This window comes from Pleurodeles waltl, chromosome 12, assembly GCF_031143425.1.
Source record: "Pleurodeles waltl isolate 20211129_DDA chromosome 12, aPleWal1.hap1.20221129, whole genome shotgun sequence".
Lineage (NCBI taxonomy): Eukaryota > Metazoa > Chordata > Amphibia > Caudata > Salamandridae > Pleurodeles > Pleurodeles waltl.
In genome coordinates, this window is record NC_090451.1 from 51,306,515 (window position 1) to 51,325,528 (window position 19,014).

Consider the following 19,014-nt stretch of genomic DNA (forward strand, 5'->3'; position numbering starts at 1 on the left):
GCCCCAGCTTGTCAATCTTGTGTTGGTTTCTCCCATGGAGCATAGACTCTTTACCATCTCTTTTGATTGCCTGGCTTCTGTACTTTTACTGCTTGCTTCTTTTTGGTTAAGCACACCAAGGAGTGAATACGTTTTGCAGGTGCCTCTCTCATGTACTTCCCTCCCGCTGCACTCCGTGTTGATCTCCGTCATCTGTGCGCTTCCCCCGGCCAACCCTTGTATTGTGCTCGACCGTGTGTACTTCCCTCTGTTGCTTTCTCCCTGTGTCCTTCTCCCCATCAGCTCCATGTTGCTCTCTTTCACCCATTTGCTCACTTCAGTTCTCCATTATGCTCTCTCTGTCGGTCTCCTGCTTTCACCACACCCGTGCCCTCCATGTGGATACATCCATTGCGCTCCCGTGTTGCTTCTACCCCCACCTGTACTGGTTGTGACTTCTGTCCCCGTTGCTTTCTACTCCTCACCCAAGATCTTGCTTTCACTCCCCATTGCTTCCACCACCTGTGTTGCTTTCTCGACCCACCTTCAAGAAAAAAAAAAAAAAAGATTTTGTGCATTTTTCTCTTTTCCTATTATTCCAACTCAGCAACAAACCAAAAAATGTGATGGACTAATTTTTGTAGGTGAAAGGATCTGTGGTGCAAACTCCTTCAAAATGACTTTTTAAAAACATCTTTAGCCATGCTGCGCAGCCTTAGGGGTACAGTGCAGCAGAATAGAAACAGATAACTGGCAAAACCAACAGATCCCAAAGGCGATACCTCTTGGCTTTGCTAATGCTTGTTTTTCTGCAGTATCACTCAGCAGCAAGTCTCAACCATATTTAAATTAATGTAGCATTTTTACTTCTACTTCAGTTGAAACGGTGCCCTGCAAATTCACACCTCACAAAAAAAATAACCTGGAATAAGCTGGGCTCAAAAATAGTACCACCAACTTTAGGTGGTATATATAAGTGCTTCTAAATATATGCAGTTTTCTTCTTTATCTTTACGTACATTACAATGCTTCGTCTTCTCTAAGATACAAAGTTCAATTTTTGGAGAATCTCTCAAATGCACTTATGGGTCAAACTATTTACCACTTGCTATCCTGACTTCAAAGGCTCTTGTTAGAAATGGGCCCTCTAGCTGGCAGTAAGTTTACACCTTGCCCAAGTAGGCAAGGTATTCAGGGTAAGGAAGTCACACATCTAAGATGACCCATATTCACCCCCTTGGTAGCTTGGTTCAAGCAGACAGGCTTATCTCAGGGGCAATGTGTAAAGTATTTGTACCCACACACAGTAACACAGTGAAAGCATCACAAAAGGACTCCACACCAGCTCCAACATACACCAGAAAAGAAATCAAGTTGAGTCTTAATCCATGGGAATCAATGAATGAGTTGTTTTAGTACAAAGTACCCGGTATGCATCAAAAATAAAGCCGCAGAAGATGTGATGCATCAGAAAAGCAAGTGATGCGTCGATGCCTTACTCACAAGTGAGGGAGTGTGTTGATTCCTTCCCTGGTTATGTGTCGATTCTTTCCTCACAGGAAAACGATGCGTTGATTTCCGGCCACAAAGCCTCAGTTCTTTCTGCTGCTGTTGAAGATTTGACGCCCAGGGATGATGCATGAAAAATCCAGATGTGATTGATCAGCGCTGAAGCAGGTGATGCTTCTATTTTGCTGGCGCCGAGTCGGTTTTTCAGCTTCAGTGCAGGCACTGCCTCGATTTATCTGCCGCAACTCCGGTGGTGCGTGGATTTTTCTTTAGGTCATCAGCTTCCACTTCCAAGGGTCCAGGGACTGGATTTGGCACCACTTGGCAAGTCAGAACTCTCCGCAGAAGAGCCCAGGCACTGCCAGACAAAGTCTTGGATGTCCCTGAGACTTCACAACAGGAGGAAACCTCAGTTCAAGCCCTTGGAGACCCTTGGAAAGCAGGATGCATAAGGCAAAGTCCAGTCCTTTCACTCCCAAGGCAGAAGTAGCAGCAGCAGGACAGCACACCAAAGCAGCAGACCGAGGGGCAGGTCCTCCTCCAGCATCCAGCTCTTCTTCCTGGCAGAATGTCCTCTGTCTAGAAGTGTTCTGAAGTTGTGGGATCAGCAGTTCAATACGTATACTCATTTCTACCTTTAAAGTAGGCAAACTTCAAAGGAAAATCTTTGTAGTACACAAGACCCTGCTTCTCCCTGTCCTGTCCCCGGGCACACTACAGGGGGTTGGAGGCTACTTTGTGTAAGGACAGGCACAGCCCTATTCAGGTGCAAGTGTCAGCCCCTCCCTCCACTCTAGCCCAGGAAGACCCATCAGGATATGCAGGACACACCTCAACTCCCATTATGTGACTGTCTAGAGTGAATTCACAACCAGCCCAACTGTTATCCTGACCCAGACGTGTATTCCACAGACAGGCAGAGGCATAGAATGGTTAAGCAAGAAAATGGCCATTTTCTAAAAGTGGCATTTTCAAACTTACAATCTAAAAACCAACTTTACCAAAATATGTATTTTTAAATTGTGAGTTCAGAGACCTCAAACTCCATATCTCTATCTGCTTCCAGAGGGAAATTACACAGAAAATATATTTCAAGGCAATCCCTATGTTACCCTATGGGAGAGATAGGCCTTACAGAATTGAAAACCAAATGTACTCATACTGAAATACAGCTACATCTAAAACACACTAGTACATAGACTACCTTTTTAATACACAGCACCCTGTCCATGGGATTGCCTTGGGCCTACTTTACATGTGACTTACATGTAGTAAAAGGGAATGTTTGGGCCTGGCAAGTGAGTGCACTTGCCAGGTCGAACTGCCAGTTTAATACTGCCATGCAGTCACTGCAGTGGCAGGTCTAAGACATGATTACAGGGCTACTCCTGTGGGTGGCACAATCAGTGCTGCAGGCCCACTAACAACATTTGATTTACAGGCCCTGGGCACCTCTAGTGCACTTTACTGGGGGCTTGCTTGTAAATCAAATATGCCAATCACAGATAAATCAATAACCAATACAATTTAGACAAGGAGCAATTGCACTTTAGCACTGGTCAGCAGTGGTCAAGTGCCCAGAGTCCTAAAGCCAGCAAAAATGAAATTCAGCACAGGACCAAAAACTCGAGGTCAGAAGCAAAAAGTACAGGGGGAACCATGCCAAGAGCTGGCAGGTCTAACAGCTTTCAAATCTGTGTCTTTCTGAGCTCCCCAGGAATGGTGGCAGCATTCAAGACGTAGCGTTCAGCAGTGGTAACTCCAAAGAGGGAAACTTCCTGAGTTCCTCCCAGGCCTACTATGGCTACAATACTAAGGCCTCCAGAATGGAGTACATAATCCAGAAAAGGCCCACAGATGTGGATGTAGCACTTGAAAGGACAAACCCATTTTGCAAAATGGATGATGGAACCATTACTAAATGTATGTAGTTTTGAGCACATAATTCTGCATCACTCATAAACCGAAAGGTACACCTAAACAACATGCATAGAAAACAAAGTGGATACTTGGAGCCATACACAGAGAGTCTGTTAGACAACAGGCACCTGCAACGTTAAAATTAGCCAGCCAATCAGGCCCTTCATCTGGCACTAGATGTGCCTTGAATAAAATGCCATTGTGTACTTATTTAAGGAGCATCAGGACACACAGTACTCGGTCCCTCTCAGGTGGCCTTATATAGCAAGAACGATCTCAGACACATTTTTCTGCTGCCAGGACTTGCATCTTGTAAACATGCATTGCAGCTGCAGGGTGGCCATGTGAACCAGATTCATCTAACTACTGGTGAGACCCAGGACATATGTCAGCTAAATTAATGGAAGATGCCCGTGGCAGCTCGGATGCCTCGACTCGTGTGGTCTATGGAAATAACAGGGAATGGGGGTCGCCCCATAATCTAGGACAATGAAAAAGTCACTCATTTATTAATCTCTTATAGCACCAACCAGTCAGTGCTTGTCCATGATGCCCTTCCTTGAAGGCAGGAAATAAGTCCTATGAAACGGGTGGAGTATTAATTAAAGTACTGATGTCACTTTAACATAGGAATGGGTTTCAAAACCTCATTTGCAATCATAGCGGAGGTGCACATTTCCAATGTACACTAGGTGTGCATGTGAATATGTGAGAAGTGCAATTTATGTTTTCACCAATAAACCACACATTTGTATACATCCACGTGTCACTGCAAGGCAATAATTTCAGCAGCAAAATAGGAGCCTACATTTAACAATGCAATGGGGCTCGCGTTTGCTCGAGTTAGAGCTATTAGCGTTGTAAACTCCTAACCTGACTTTTTTTGCCACATAAATTGAAAATGAAAACAGTTTCACATAACTAACCGGACTTTTCTTGCCATATAAATTGAAAAGTAAAAGTGTCACATAAGTGAGCCGACGGCCGCCGTCAGCGCAAACCAGACACACAAAGGGAAATAAAAGTTTGCTTGCAGTGAAACCGATCGGCAAAAGTGCAATTATCCATGTAACCGGCAAACGTGCAAGTATCCATGTAACCGGCAAACGTGCAATTATCCATGTAACCGGCAAACGTGCAATTATCCATGTAACCGGCAAAAGTGCAATAATCTATGTAACCGGCAAAAGTGCAAGTACCTATGTAACAGTATCGATGTCATGCAAAGCGCTCGACTACTGCCCAGCGAGATCACGCTGCGAAATAAAGAGAAAAAGTAGGCCAGAAATCAGATGGAAAACATCGAGCCTTGTATGTTTTTAGTAGTTGGTCGATGCGCTCGAGGAGGGCTAAACACTGGAAAAGGCATGACGTACGCATGCCTTTCACTAATGAAAGCAAGCAGATTTTAAAAGGAAAGCCCAAAAACCAATGAAAGTGACTGACGTGACATGGGCGTGCTTACAAACCCATAGACAGATTACAACAGGGGACGGAGCGCTTTGTGCTCGCCCCTAAAAATGTTATGTCTATCTGTAGCACACTAATCACTCGTGAGGGCACCCAGGCGCTTGAGCAGGTGCGTTGTCCCCTCAGAGTAATTTGAAGAGCCATGTCTTCAGCTTCTTGTGGAACTCAGGAGGAGAGGTGGAGAATCTGATGTGTTGTGGGGGCCGTTACATGTTTTTGTGCTATGTATGAGAACTAATGACCACCTGTTCTGCTCTTTTGAATGTGGGGGGGTATGTAAATAATGCATGCATCTATAAATATGCAATCAAACCTACTACTCAATAAAACACAAACTAAAGATTGCAGATGTCGAGTTAGAAAATATACAATTCTGTTGTCCTTTATACTTAAACCTTAAGTTGGTATCACTGAATGTGTGTCAGGCCAAACATCTTGTTGGGTGAAGAGCGAGCATTTACATGCAGCAGCCTCAAGGGTTTCTTTTACTAGTGCCCCGAGGTGCCCACTCACTGTGTGGGCAATATACATAAACCATAAATGAGATATTCTAAAAAATTAGAATATTTAAACAATATTAGGAACTCACACTAACTACTTGCCAAGTTTCGGAGAAGATTCTAATGGTCCCTTCATGGGTTCAGCCAGGGGAGGCGCTGTTGCTGTTTTCTGAGTCCCTTCACTCGTACTCCCTTAGCCATACCACTCAGCTTTTCATTGGCACGGAGAGGGTCAATAGCTTGGTTCATAATCCTGCCCTTGTACTGTTCTAGAATGGGCCACCCATGGTTAGAGGAACCCCAGCGACTCTAGGGTTAGAAGAGAAAAAATATAAAATATGGTAGGGCATACATTTCCTTGTCACGAGACTCGCCGTCCTTTGTTACTGCCTCTTATCCCCTTTTTATACAGTTGCACCTATTAGGGAAGAAGTAGTAGTTGATGGAGGGGTTTAGATGTTGCACACTCTCCATGCAACTCTTTTCTCCTTGGGACTGTCCAAGTCCTGAATATAGTCCATTTTCCCTTTCCTTTCCCCTACTGTGCTGTTGGTGATACCTTTGTTGATATATCCCTTAGTAGTTACTGCGTCACTACTTTGACGTTAATCCCAGAGTACTATCAGATTGCTGTAAGATCATTTTCTTGCACTATTCGTTGGAAGTAGAGAACGTGCCACTCGGCCACAGTTGCATCTACGTGGGTTTTATTCCCACTGCTTTACGTAATGCCTAGAAGTCTTTCCCACCGTGCACAGTTTCATCTGAACACTAACAGTGGGAGATGAGAAAGCGAGAAGGAGCTTTATACAATGCAGCTGTCGCCAGAGAAATCCACTGAGTTCCCAGGCAGGAACTGACACAGTTTCGGTCTTTAAAATAATCCCTGCAGGAGGTATCCAAACTAACTCTTCCAAAAATAAACAGACTCAAACCGAAGGTCCATCTTCACCACGTACTCATCCTTTTCTGTAGAGTCCTAGCCCCAGGAGGGGAAAATCGTCCCGTCCTGAAATCCACAATGTTACAAATTCCATAGTACTTTTCCCAGAGCTCCTTGAAGCTTGAGAGCTGGACAGAAATTACATTATAAGATGGGGTGTCCTCCAGACCTGGAATGGGGATTAAAAGTACCCCTGCAAAATGTTTTAAGATCAGCTTCGTATTGCACTGAGAGAGAAAGTTCAACAGTCCACGGGGGGCTGCACCCTCCAATAAAATGTTTTTAAAATGGTGACAAAAAAATAATTATACATTTCCTATTGCCCATTAAATCTCTGAAAATCAATATGCTTTGGACTCATTTCTGAAGAAAAAACCATTAAATAATGCAATACTTCAAAGCCAGGAGCATTCATTCTCTGCAGCAGGAAATCATGCATGTGTCTAACAAAGGCATATTGTGCCAGGGCTGGGAGCTTCTTTCAGGGTTGTATGGGCTGAGACACCTGATCTAAGTAAGCTGTCTCTCACTGTCACTTACCGCCTAACCCTACTAGGCCCTGCTCCCCCCCCAACCCCCGGAGAATCCAACAGTGGTATCACCTTCTAAAATTCCAGATGCCAAAAGCTTGGGTTTGTATGACGCTGTGACTTGCAGATGTACAATTTACCCAAAAAGTGCCGTTTATTTCCTCATTAGAATCCCCGCAGTGTACGATTTCCTTGTATAAATGATCACACTGAAGTTTATGGATTACAGAATTGTAAACGGTCAATTCATGCAAGTAATCATGTACTGAAGGTTGGTGGGTGAAGTCGTTGTTGTGTTCTGCTGCAGAGAGGTTGTGTTGTTTTCGAGTTGTGTTGTGTTGTGTTCTCTTTCACTTTGTTGTCATGATCTTGTATGCTTTTCTGTTTTCTTGTGTTATGGGTGTTGTTTTACTGTGGTGTCATAGGATGTTGTTCATGTTTTGTTTGTTGAGTTTTTTTATTGTGTTATCCTTTTTATGTTATTTAGTGTCAGTATTATGTTGTTTGTGTTTTGTTGTCACATTTTAAGTAATGTTGCTCTATGGGTGACACAAAAACTACAAATAATAAATAGAAAATAAAAGAGTGTTGCATGGTTCTTGATATGTTGTTGTGGTGTTGCCCTGCTGCTGTAATGTGATGTTGCATTGTGGTGTGCAATTATGGGGTTTGTGTTGTTTGTATTTTGTGTCATTGTGCTGTGTTGTGGTCTTATTAAGTTGTGATGTGTGGTTTGTTGTACTCTTGTTATTGTGTTATACCATGATCTAGTGTGTATGTGTTATGTTTTGATCCTGTGGGGTGCTATTTTGCTAGATTGTGTTGATATTGGGTTAAGTTGTTAGTATAAGGAGCTATCCAGTTGTGTGGAGTTTACTTGTGTGGTGTGACATTCTTGATAGAGTCTGTCTAGTTATATATTGCCAGTGTGCCCATAGTTCTGAAAATACGTTTATGTCCGTAGGGACATAGTGGACAACTACTGACCAACTTGTGAGCAAACTGACCAACCAATCAAGGACCAGGGATAGGGTCTTTTGTGTTTTCCCTACCTGGGACCACCATGCCTGGTATGATGCTGTGAGAAAGGAACGAAGCTAAAATCTGAACGGCTTTTCAAATAAGTTTATTCGTAGGAGGCAACGTCCAGAGGATCCTCGCCCTGTGACGTCTAGCACCAACTGCCCAGCAGAGGGGTTTGGATCTCACAGGGCGAGAAAGCCTATAACTTAAAGAAAAATAATAACCCCAGTGGTGTTAATCTGAACAATAATAATCCCAATGAACAGTAGTAAACATAAACACAAGACTAGATTATATGACATCATTACAGATGCCCCGCCCAAAACTGGGTGGTGGCGGGTGCCACTGGGCCCCGACAGCCCCATGGTAGATGGTCCCTCGACTTAAGGGTTTACTCTGCGGGAACCAGCGGAGGGACTGCAGGTGTTTATTCAGCACTACCCCATTCTGAAATAGAGCATAGTAACTACGGGTTAGGTGAGGCGGGAATAATGGTAAATTTACTCTCCGAGTACTCTGAACGCAATACAACGCTATCGTTTTTGGAAAGACCACTAAATGCTCTAGGCATCTTCCTCGCTCTTTCTAATTTTTCTACTGCGCTCCATCTATTTTTTTCCTCTCCCCAACCTCCACTTTAGGGCAACCTTATGATGGGAGAATAAGCCCCCTGACATATAGTTTAAACAATACTAAGATACATTTATGTCCTGATCTGTGAGATCAGTTAAAAAATACACTAATTGACCTGAACATTTTGTTGGGTAAGTTTGATGCGGGCGGCGCACCTCTGGTTTCAGGTAACTACCTCCTGGTAGAGCCGCAGGTTTCAACCACGAACGCCTACACAATGCACATTACGGAGAAATATTACCAGTGGTAAGAGGGATAGACGGATAAGATCAACACTTAAAATTGCTCATGAGGCGATGGCGGAAGGGAAGCCACGTGTGGATGTGATCCTGGGTGGAGTGGAGTGTAGTGCCCAAGTTTTATTCAGAGGTGATCCGAGGTCACACGTACAGGCATGTCTCATGTGGCATGCTCCATCCCTCATCGTACAGCATCTTTAATCGCTTATACACTCATGGGTGCCCTTAGCGATGCAACTCATTATCTCATCATCAACGTAGTTTTTATTTTAGGTGTCCCATCGTGAGGGCTCCATTTTATGCCTTTAACTGATTTCCAGTTAACAATTACTCAGTGCACTGAAATAAAATGAAATCTGAAAGTGAAGGCTACTGCAATGCACACAAAATGTATGGTGAAACATGGACCGCTCCTGAGTTAAGGACATTGTAGGCAGCTGCCTTAGGGCATTACCAAAAGTGGCCACAAGAAGTCACCAGAGTGCAACGAATGGCCTGAACAAAGCCCTTGCTGATACGCTACAGAGGCAACTAATGGCACAGTGTAAGGTTAGTCTGTGCACCTAAAATCCTAGCACTGGTGCTGACGCACACTGTGTTGAACCTCACTTTTCACTGTTTTATCTCAAGGGGAAGATGGAGTGTTACACTGCAGCGATACTGGCACACTCCACGTTTCTCATCGACATGGTAAGACCAGCCTTGATCTCACAGCTGACGTAAACTTTCAAACTTCAATACCCAACAACCCACTGTGAGTTGATTTATAAAGAACATGGGGCTTAAGTGAAATCACTTGACACGTCCAGAGTGCAATCTTTGACTGATCTCCAACAAGTTTGCCGCTCTGCTAACTGAGATCCACCTTAGCTTTCTCCAGCCTGATACATATCAAGTAAAGAAAAGGAAAGAAATACTATGAACAACAGATGTGGTGGCTAGGTCATGGTACAAGATCTGAAGACTTTCCAACAAACACGCTTTGAACTCAAACGGGACCACATGCGATAAATAGCAGATTAAATTCCATTTTAACTGGGTTTTTGACAACCTTAATCCTACCTTTGGCAGAAATGTCTTGCAATGTAATGTTAGTATAGTAATACATTTCTTAAGTAGGAGACTAGTGAACATAGCACACATTGCTTGAAACTAAAAAGAATAGTTGAACTACAAAGTGGGTTAAAGGGATACTATAGACTACATTTACCATAATGCATTGCTGGGGCAAATGCTGTCTCCTGGATGCCACCAGAGAGCAACAAGTCTCTGTGAAATACATTTAAGGAATGTCACTCAAAGCCCTTGGAATTCAATGGAAAAACAAGTAGAAGAGCTTGAAGATAAAATTCCAATGAAAATGTGGATCCTCTACCAAAGCTCAACTCCGCCCTTTAATATAGTAGTTATAGAAACAAAATGAGTAACTGATAAATATTTTGAAGCATGGAAATGAGAGACAGAAGAGAGAAAGGAAGAAAAAAAAGGAAAGGATAGGAAAGGAAAGACCAAAAACAGGAAAGACCAAAAAAAAGGAAAAAAGCGGAGAAGAAAAGTATTGTTGAAAGATATTTAAATTTAAAACACACCTCAAAACCACCCAATAAGTATACAAAAGACGATCCTCACCACGCACATAATGCATTTGCAATTATATTTGAGAAGTATAGTTTTCCTACAGAGCAGAGAAGACAGACCACCCTGATGTCCACATATGCCCAGAGCATCGCTAAAGCTACAAAGTAGGATAAGTGGTGCCTGCCCACCACACTCCACCCGCATGACACCAACACACACAGAATATAGACCATGTCCATGTGCTCATCATGGCAATGCAGATGGGAGTCGGTACAGGAAAGAGATCTGCAGAGTTCGGGATATGGACAACTAGCCATCCAGTTTGACAAAAGTAGATAAGCTCTCCATCCTCAACCTTAAATCACCACAAACATCTGAACAGCAGCAAACCTTTTACCAACAGCAGACACCACTGACTGAAGAGTTAACAAACCTCTACTGACCACACCACAATCAGCCAAACAACCACACAACCTATGACACAAACAATGTAACCAATATTAGACTTTACTTTGGGTTACATTAAATTATTTTCAAAAACCTTTTGTTTTCTCTCTAAATGTGCGTATTCTCATCCAACCAAAGAGCTGCAAGCATCGACAATGCTATATATCCTAATTTGCTCTCTTTTTCTTGCATTCAGACTATTTAGTTATCGTCATCGTGATTGTTGCGCTGGTAAACATTTCACATCACTGTGTACGGAAATAGAACAGTTTAAAGGCTGTATCTATAATTTGCTCATTTGTGAACGTAAATAATCCCAAGTGTGTTTATGATGAGCGCGTTATGCACAAAAGCTTTCCATGAGCAGGTGCGACTTAATTCTGGAAATTCACAAGTAAGTCACACTTAGGGCTGGAGCAACCCACATTCACTCACAGTTGACATACTTAAGGAGCTATTGGACGCAAACCTTTCACTGGAGTTGTATTTCTCCCCTAGAACTGTTGGGGGGCAATTTATCAGGGTACCTTTGGAGACAACTCCCACCCACAATAGGGAATTGTATTTGGAATCTACACCAGGCACTCAGCCGCGTGTGTGATCGGTGAAACCTCGAAAACATCATTATTCTTGGCACTGAGTGAATTTGGGCACTCACCCGATGCATGAATGTCTCCGGATGGGATGCTGGCCGTAGGGCACGACTCTGCCACTGAACATGGAACTGGCTGCCCGGTGTGCGCCGGCGCACTTCTCAAACTCTTCCTCGAGGTTGGCCAAAGGACTAGCGCCTCTCCGAAATCCCAAGGATCGAAACATTGTTCCGGATAATGATAGCCAGTGGGTCATTCATAGCCCCTTGACTCCGACGTCCCTGTCCCTGTCCCCTGTCCGAAGTGCCTGGGTCCAACAACAGTCCTGGACCGTGTGCCAAAGGATCACCCTACATTTCCTCCACCGCATTTGGGGCTCCAAACAAGTGTTGAGTCTTTGGATGAAGACTTAAGCCCTTTCTGCAATCCAGTGCTCTCCGGAGTTCAGAGACACCCCCCGGACACAATGCAACATTACAACCTGCGCTACTTATAAACCACAAAAGTTAGTGGGATGGTCCATTGGGCGGGAGGCGTCGGCTCTCGCATCTGTGCTGTTGGTGGTTATTCCTCTGTGGTTTGCTGCTGCAGTGACATGGTGCAAACAAGGCGCTCTTTGTGCAGCAGGGTCCCAGCTGGCGAGGCTGCCCCGCGAGGGGGTCCTTCCAGCGCTGCCGGCCCCGCTGCGCTCCGGAGCCCTGGCCGGCCGGGGTGATGGGGAACCCGCCCTGGAGCCCTAGGCGGACGGGGCGAGGGGGAACCCGCTCTGGAGACCTGGCCGGCCGGGGTGAGGGGGAACCCGCCCTGGAGCCCTGGGCGGCCGGGGCGAGGGGGAACCCGCTCTGGAGACCTGGCCGGCCGGGGTGAGGGGGAACCCGCCCTGGAGCCCTAGGCGGACGGGGCGAGGGGGAACCCGCTCTGGAGACCTGGCCGGCCGGGGTGAGGGGGAACCCGCCCTGGAGCCCTGGGCGGCCGGGGCGAGGTGGAACCCGCTCTGGAGCCCTGGGCGGCCGGGGCGAGGTGGAACCCGCTCTGGAGCCCTGGGCGGCCGGGGCGAGGGGGAACCCGCCCTGGAGACCTGGCCGGCCGGGGTGAGGGGGAACCCGCCCTGGAGCCCTGGGCGGCCGGGGCGAGGTGGAACCCGCTCTGGAGCCCTGGGCGGCCGGGGTGAGGTGGAACCCGCTCTGGAGCCCTGGGCGGCCGGGGTGAGGGGGAACCCGCTCTGGAGCCCTGGGCGGCCGGGGTGAGGTGGAACCCGCTCTGGAGCCCTGGGCGGCCGGGGTGAGGGGGAACCCGCCCTGGGCGGCCGGGGTGAGGTGGAACCCGCTCTGGAGCCCTGGGCGGCCGGGGCGAGGAGGAACCCGCTCTGGAGCCCTGGGCGGCCGGGGTGAGGGGGAACCCGCCCTGGGCGGCCGGGGTGAGGTGGAACCCGCTCTGGAGCCCTGGGCGGCCGGGGTGAGGGGGAACCCGCCCTGGGCGGCCGGGGTGAGGGGGAACCCGCTCTGGAGCCCTGGGCGGCCGGGGTGAGGGGGAACCCGCTCTGGAGCCCTGGGCGGCCGGGGCGAGGTGGAACCCGCTCTGGAGCCCTGGGCGGCCGGGGTGAGGGGGAACCCGGGGGGTATGGTGGAGGAGGGCGGCTCCGGAGCCTCACGGAGCTTGGACGTCAGTGCTGCCACCCCCAGCCCAGCAGCCGGCAGGACATCAGCTCCGAGCGTCCCGCCTTCAGCCTCACCGTCCTCTTCGCTGATTAAAAGGGACATTACAAAAAACACCGACATTCGAAAGCAGAAGTTTATAAATATAAAATGAAGTTTGGAAACTTTGTGATTTTAAAAAAGGAAGCAGAGAACCAGGAAGATGTTATTTACCAAGTGCTTTCATGTGTCAGAGGTCATGTCTCAGGCCACATTCAAGCATGGCGTTTACTGATGCATTCTGGTAGTTGGAGTCTAGCATTAAAGTTGCAGAGAAGCAACTGTTAAAAAAATAATAATAAAATAAGTCCTTGAAATGACAGAGCAGACTGGAGGGGCTACTCACAAGTGAGCAGTGAAGTCTCGGCTACGTTGGCCGGTCTCCGGAAGGCCTTGGGGCGGAGGTGCAGGGCGGTTTGCTCTTTGTTATTCTCGGGTTCGAAGGGTGGGGGCTATGACGTCACTGCTCCCTGCGCGTCCAAGATAACACAGTGCGCCCCGAGTGTGGTTCCTCCAGCAGTTGTTGCTCTAGTGATAACAGCGCCACATGACACGCAACAGGCGCTGAAACGTTGAGCCACAGAGAAGTTGTCTAGTCAGAGCAACTTGAGTTGGGAAATGTGCTGCAAGGCTGCTTTTTGATCGTGCTGTTTCGAGGCTCGCCCTGGGGATTGCAAAGGGCGAGCCCACCTAGCTTGAGGTTCGGGGGTCCGATGGCCTCGGTTGCTGCCAGCCCACAGCCGCCAGCTGGCACGTGCTTGTATGGGCTCGTGGTTGGCAGTGACATTTCGGATCACCCTCGCATCTGGTATAAGAAATGACTGCACACGATTGGTTATTCCCATCTGAGTGTCACCGAGGGTGGGGCTACAGAGCCCCAACTTTTCATAGGGGGAGGGGGTTAGAAATGGACTGCAGTGGTTGTTTCTGGACTCCCCTAGGCTGAGTCTTCTATCATATTTTGGGTCCTTTGGGGGGCGAGGGATGCGGTCTGCGCCAGGGGAACGAGTGTTGGCCCTGGGTGTCCTGCCCGTCTATTTATCTGGGGCCAGAGGGTCCCCAGGGAATGCCTCTGGCAGGGAATTTAAATTTACATCTGAGCTGATCTCTTCCCCATTCTAGGTGATGCTGGGGAAGCAAAGGATTCCTGGACCTTCACGCTACGGCGAAGGGCTCTGATTGGTTTCTGAGGATGCAGGGAGGCCCCGGGGAGGAGCCAGGCCGCGCGCTCCCAAACATTGTGCATCAGGATGGCTGGGACGGTTCGGTTTAGATTCCTTATAACCCTTCCCAGTATGAGGACCGATATTTATGTCAACCATTTGTATGGTAACATTTTAATATTTCACTGTTTATCAGACGCGCATTCTCCCTTTGCAAAAATGCTGTAATTAAATATGGTCTGAGATGTTTACCTCTAATCAAAATAATTTTGTCTCCGGTCTTTGTGGCAGGGTCTTGCTGGACGGCCCGTACGGTGTTCCCTGGGTAGTCTTCTTTTGTGACTCTAATGAAAGCAGTAGTGATGGCCCTTGAAGTGAAGCCTTTGTGTTAGATCCAGCTGGAAGTGAAAATACCCTCCCGCCCTGAAGGTTGCGATTCGAAATGGAAAGCAGACCGCATGTCGGCACTGCGGAACGTGTCCTGGTGTTGGCAAATTATACCAGGACAAACGTGGCATGTTTTCCTTGGGCTGGCCTGGATCCCGGAACCTGGTAAGCAATAGCGGCCGGATCCGGGATCCTTCCTGACCCCCTTTATTTCCTGCACTGTCTACATCCTAAGAAATCCATTGAATCAGAACCTGAAAATGCCCTGGAGAAATGTCACCATATGAAGCCTGCACCACGAGACCCCAAAGGTCTGAGCCATGAGACCCTGCGCTTGACCCACCACTCTCTTCCGGGAACAAAAAAAGAAAGGTGCGGGTCATTTGGAGTTACTGTACAGGGGTACCTTGAAATCTGGCATTACTTTAAAAAAAACTCTTCATCTAACGCTCTCTCGCAGAACTAAAACCTGTGTGTACGTTTTATGAATTTCAATCGGAAATGCAATTTGCTCGCGCACTTCTCAATCCAATAAAATGTATTGGATCTTCCCCCTATATTTTTATTAAATCACACAAAAAGGATCGGGGCTGACTCACAAAGGTGATCTTACACTCTTGTATATGTTTCTGTTTTTTTGGTATTCCCAAACCACGCATGAGTAGTAACTTTGCAATTGCGGTGACTGTGCAGTCGGGCAGAGAACTCCGCACATAAAAAGATAAGCCTAGCCTACCTATTGATTGGCGGAGGTATACGGCCAGGCTGCAGAGTCTCTGCAGTTGTAAACTTACTTTTCACTTTTAGTTTGTGAATCCCAACCATTGACCCTACAACTACATTAGAAGGCACTATGAAACATCCAGGCCCCGCTTAAAGGAACCGTCATCCTTAGTAGCACGCAGGTAGAGAGGCATTCCAACCTGAAGCGGCCACCTACTTCTTCCTCCTAGCGCTAGGCGTAAGTCCCAGCAGCACATCCGAAGAGTGCCGAGTTCTAGCCGATGGTAATGAATACGTCTTTGGCCAGGTGGGCAGGACCTGATCTATGAAAGACTCGGTAGGCCAACACCAGTCCCTTAATCTTCACTCTCTTCCAAATTGGCAGCCAATGCAATTCCTTAATATGCGCGTGGTTTGAAATTTTCTTTGGAATATTTAAAATAAGCCGGGCTGTGGCATTCTGTACCAAGTGGAGTTTCTTAAGTTGGTACAATGGGCGAACCCAGTAGAAAGCATCGGCACAATTTAGCTGCGAGGTTATGAGGGTGTGTACTACCATGTTCTCTGAACATGGGGGGGGCATGGGGTGGCGGTAGAGCAGGAACAGAAACTTTCTCAAAGATGTGAGAAGTCTGAAACAAGTCCCCACCACACTGTCCACCTGGGCGTTGAAGACAGTTTATGGTCAAACTTCACCCCAAGATTCCAAACTACCGCAGTGGGAGTCGGAGGAGACAGCATAGCAGAGCTAAGCCAAACCTTATCACCCCATATAGGAGAGGAAACCAGGACTTCTAGTTTGCTCATGTTGCACTGGAGATTGCTCTAGCTCATCCACTGGACTACTGCTGACAGACAGGCTTCAAATCTATTCTGGGCCGCAGAGATGTTTGTCCCATGTTCAAAGGATCTGTGTGTTGTCTGCGTATGAGACAACCTGTACTCCAAAAGATTCCACTGGGACTGCCATCTCCGACATATAAACATTAAGCATTAGACAAAAGTGTAAGGTTACCTTTTTGAATCAGGCCGATTGTTACTTAGGACCATTTATACAGCATCTCAAAAGCTGTGTAGCTTCACAACTTCTTTGAAAATATACAACTAAAATAAAGTTAAAACTTTGTTTAGGTTGAGTGCAAATGAAGCAATGATTTGCTATTCCTATGAAAGTACATTTTCAAAGTCCAGAAAAAAATCTCACTGTAGGTAGTAAACAATTTAAACCCGGCAAAAAGGACTGCAATTTCATATCATCATCCCCAACAAAACAGTGCATAGAGCAGTATTTATCTTCTGATCAAGAACAGCGTGACACTTGAAGCTGGTGTCATTTCCTAGTTGTATTCTTTTTACTTTTGTTTCTTTTAAAAACGATTACCATTTAAATTTCAATTGTTTTTTTAAAAAGGGTCTCAATTGCCATCTAGTGACCAGCCTTCCAAACTACCAAACCAGTCACGGCGGGCGACTTGGAATAGTGGCAGGGTGGGGGCGGGAGGGATAAAACAAAAATAAAATATAAATACAAATAAAAAAAACTGTACGTCGCTGCCGCTCTCAGCTGCACTGCAGGCTCCCAGCCTGCCCTGTGACCAATCACGACGCTGCGCAAAGCAACGTTATGATTGGTTGTAACTCCCAGGCTGGGCGCTCCAATGCAGACTGGGAGCCTGGGACGGCTCTCTTCAACTCGGCAACACACTGCCGGGCTGGAGAGAGCCCTTGTGCGCATGTGTGTTTGGCCATCCAGAGACGGCCGGCCAAACATGCATGCGCATTGAGGGGGGAGTGCACGGTGCAATCCCTTCACTGCTCGTCACCCAAATGTCCCACCTCTTTAAAATTAAAACAATAATAAACGTAGTTTATTATCATTTTATTTTTAAAGGTTTGCAGCTCCTGCTGGTGGCGGGGCGATGCTCCTCCGCCCTAATGGAGGAGCCACCCATGTACCAAACACTATTACTATGGTGACCCCTAGCTTTCAGATTTCCGTCAAAAGTGGCTACAGTTTAGATGAAAATGAATCTTCCTTCATGCATTGATTATGGTATGGAACAAGCTTAAAATATCTTTGCTGCCCTGTATAACGACTGTTTTTGAGCTGCTGCCTGTGTTGTGTCTATACCTCCTGGGTTTAAAAAGGTCTTCAATGCCCCTGTTGACATTTTTAGGGACCTATTTAGAGTTTGGAGGGTGGGGTACTCTGTAAAATCTGCCAGACAGCTAGATTGCCCTAATTCAAGTACCATAGGATATCATGCACTTGCAATAAGGTGGTCGGGACACCAGCCACATTTGTGATGGAGTATGGCAGCCACTAAACTCTAAACAAAGTCCTTTGCCTCGATCTTTGTCTCCGACCTCCACATTTTCTTTACTCCCTTGTGTCCACCAAAATCTTTGGCTCAGTTCTCCTGCTGGAATGGGAGTCTCTCTGTTTGCAACTAGTTCTGTGAAGATCGCCTTTGTTACTCTGTTGTACATTGCCAACGAGTGGTATCTTATGACCGCTTGGAGCAAAGCCACTCCCACAGTCGGATCTGTACTTACTCAGTTCTCCATTGTTTTTAAAGGGATGTAATGTTCGCACAAAAAACCTAGATTAGAGCTAGTTATTACTGTCTGATCACACCCCAAACATGCATTTTTTGACAAGCATAATACAATTATTCCACAAAGGAAAAAGGAAGCACATATTAGTAACCTACCAACTATTTAACTATAATCTTGTGTTCTGGAAGAGCGTGGTACAGGCTGCAAAGCGTTTTTACGCCTCATCAGGGGTAGTAAGTGCTATATAAATACAATTTACAATTTAGAATTACAATTTTAGGGCAGATATTGGGGACGGGGCTATATTTCTCACTGGTTTATGGTCACACTCACAAGGGAACCGGCCTCGCTGTGGCATGGCTAAGTATGACCCAGAGCTCTGCCACATATCAGGAATTTACATAGTGGAAAATCATGCATGATTTTATCCTTTGCTTACGAAAGAACTATTCATAACACATTCAGCTTGAAAATGTGCTCTGTGTTAAGGTGAAGTGCAACCGAATGCATGAACTTTAAATAAAAAGGCCCCTATTTGAAAGGATATGCGCAGAATACTCAGACCAGGACTGAGACCAGCGACAATATGTCAGTCCTACAACAGAGAGGGAAATGGAGTGACTGATATGACTAATGGACTCTTAGAACCCTTGCTTTGTACGTGTAATCATTTTCTGTCTCACAGAGAGTACAAAAATGTGCTTTTAGTTTAGGTGGAGAATAGTGCATTAACAGGCATAGCACAACACACGTATTTGTAAAGCACGCATTCCACCCTTGGGGCATCTTGGCGCTGAATAACAGGTGTTTATTGTTAACAACTCAATCACACTTATATAAAGAAAGTTACACAAACTTGCCCATTTGCTGTCTACTCACAAAAAGAGCATCCACAGCTGTGTCTCTTGCAGGAATGTTCATTTCAGCAAGCATGGCAAATCAAAGATCAACATGAAATGACAAGTTTGCTGTGGTAAGCCTAAGTACTCTTTATAGACAAGGAACTACTACATTTGGTAATCTTTGTTTCCAGTATGCTAGCAAAATGCATTTGTGAGTGCAAAATTATAAAACCTAGAAACAAATGCAATAGAGTTGTGTGTGTCCACCTGCCAACTCTCCCC

General features: G+C 46.3%; 1 protein-coding gene across 4 annotated transcripts in view; it reads right to left on the bottom strand.

Moving 5' to 3' along the window:
- The window catches only part of PDE4C (phosphodiesterase 4C), an 837,713-nt gene that overhangs the window by 264,922 nt on the left and 553,777 nt on the right, over window positions 1–19,014 (bottom strand). Inside the window, exon 1 of one of the 4 annotated variants that reach the window (XM_069216590.1) lies at window positions 11,430–11,828. The exons of the other annotated variants lie outside the window; for them this stretch is intronic. Coding sequence (XP_069072691.1) covers window positions 11,430–11,620 — 191 coding nt within the window. The 5' untranslated portion in view covers window positions 11,621–11,828. Of the gene's footprint in view, window positions 1–11,429; window positions 11,829–19,014 lie in introns of those variants that run through there. 4 annotated transcript variants of the gene reach the window in all.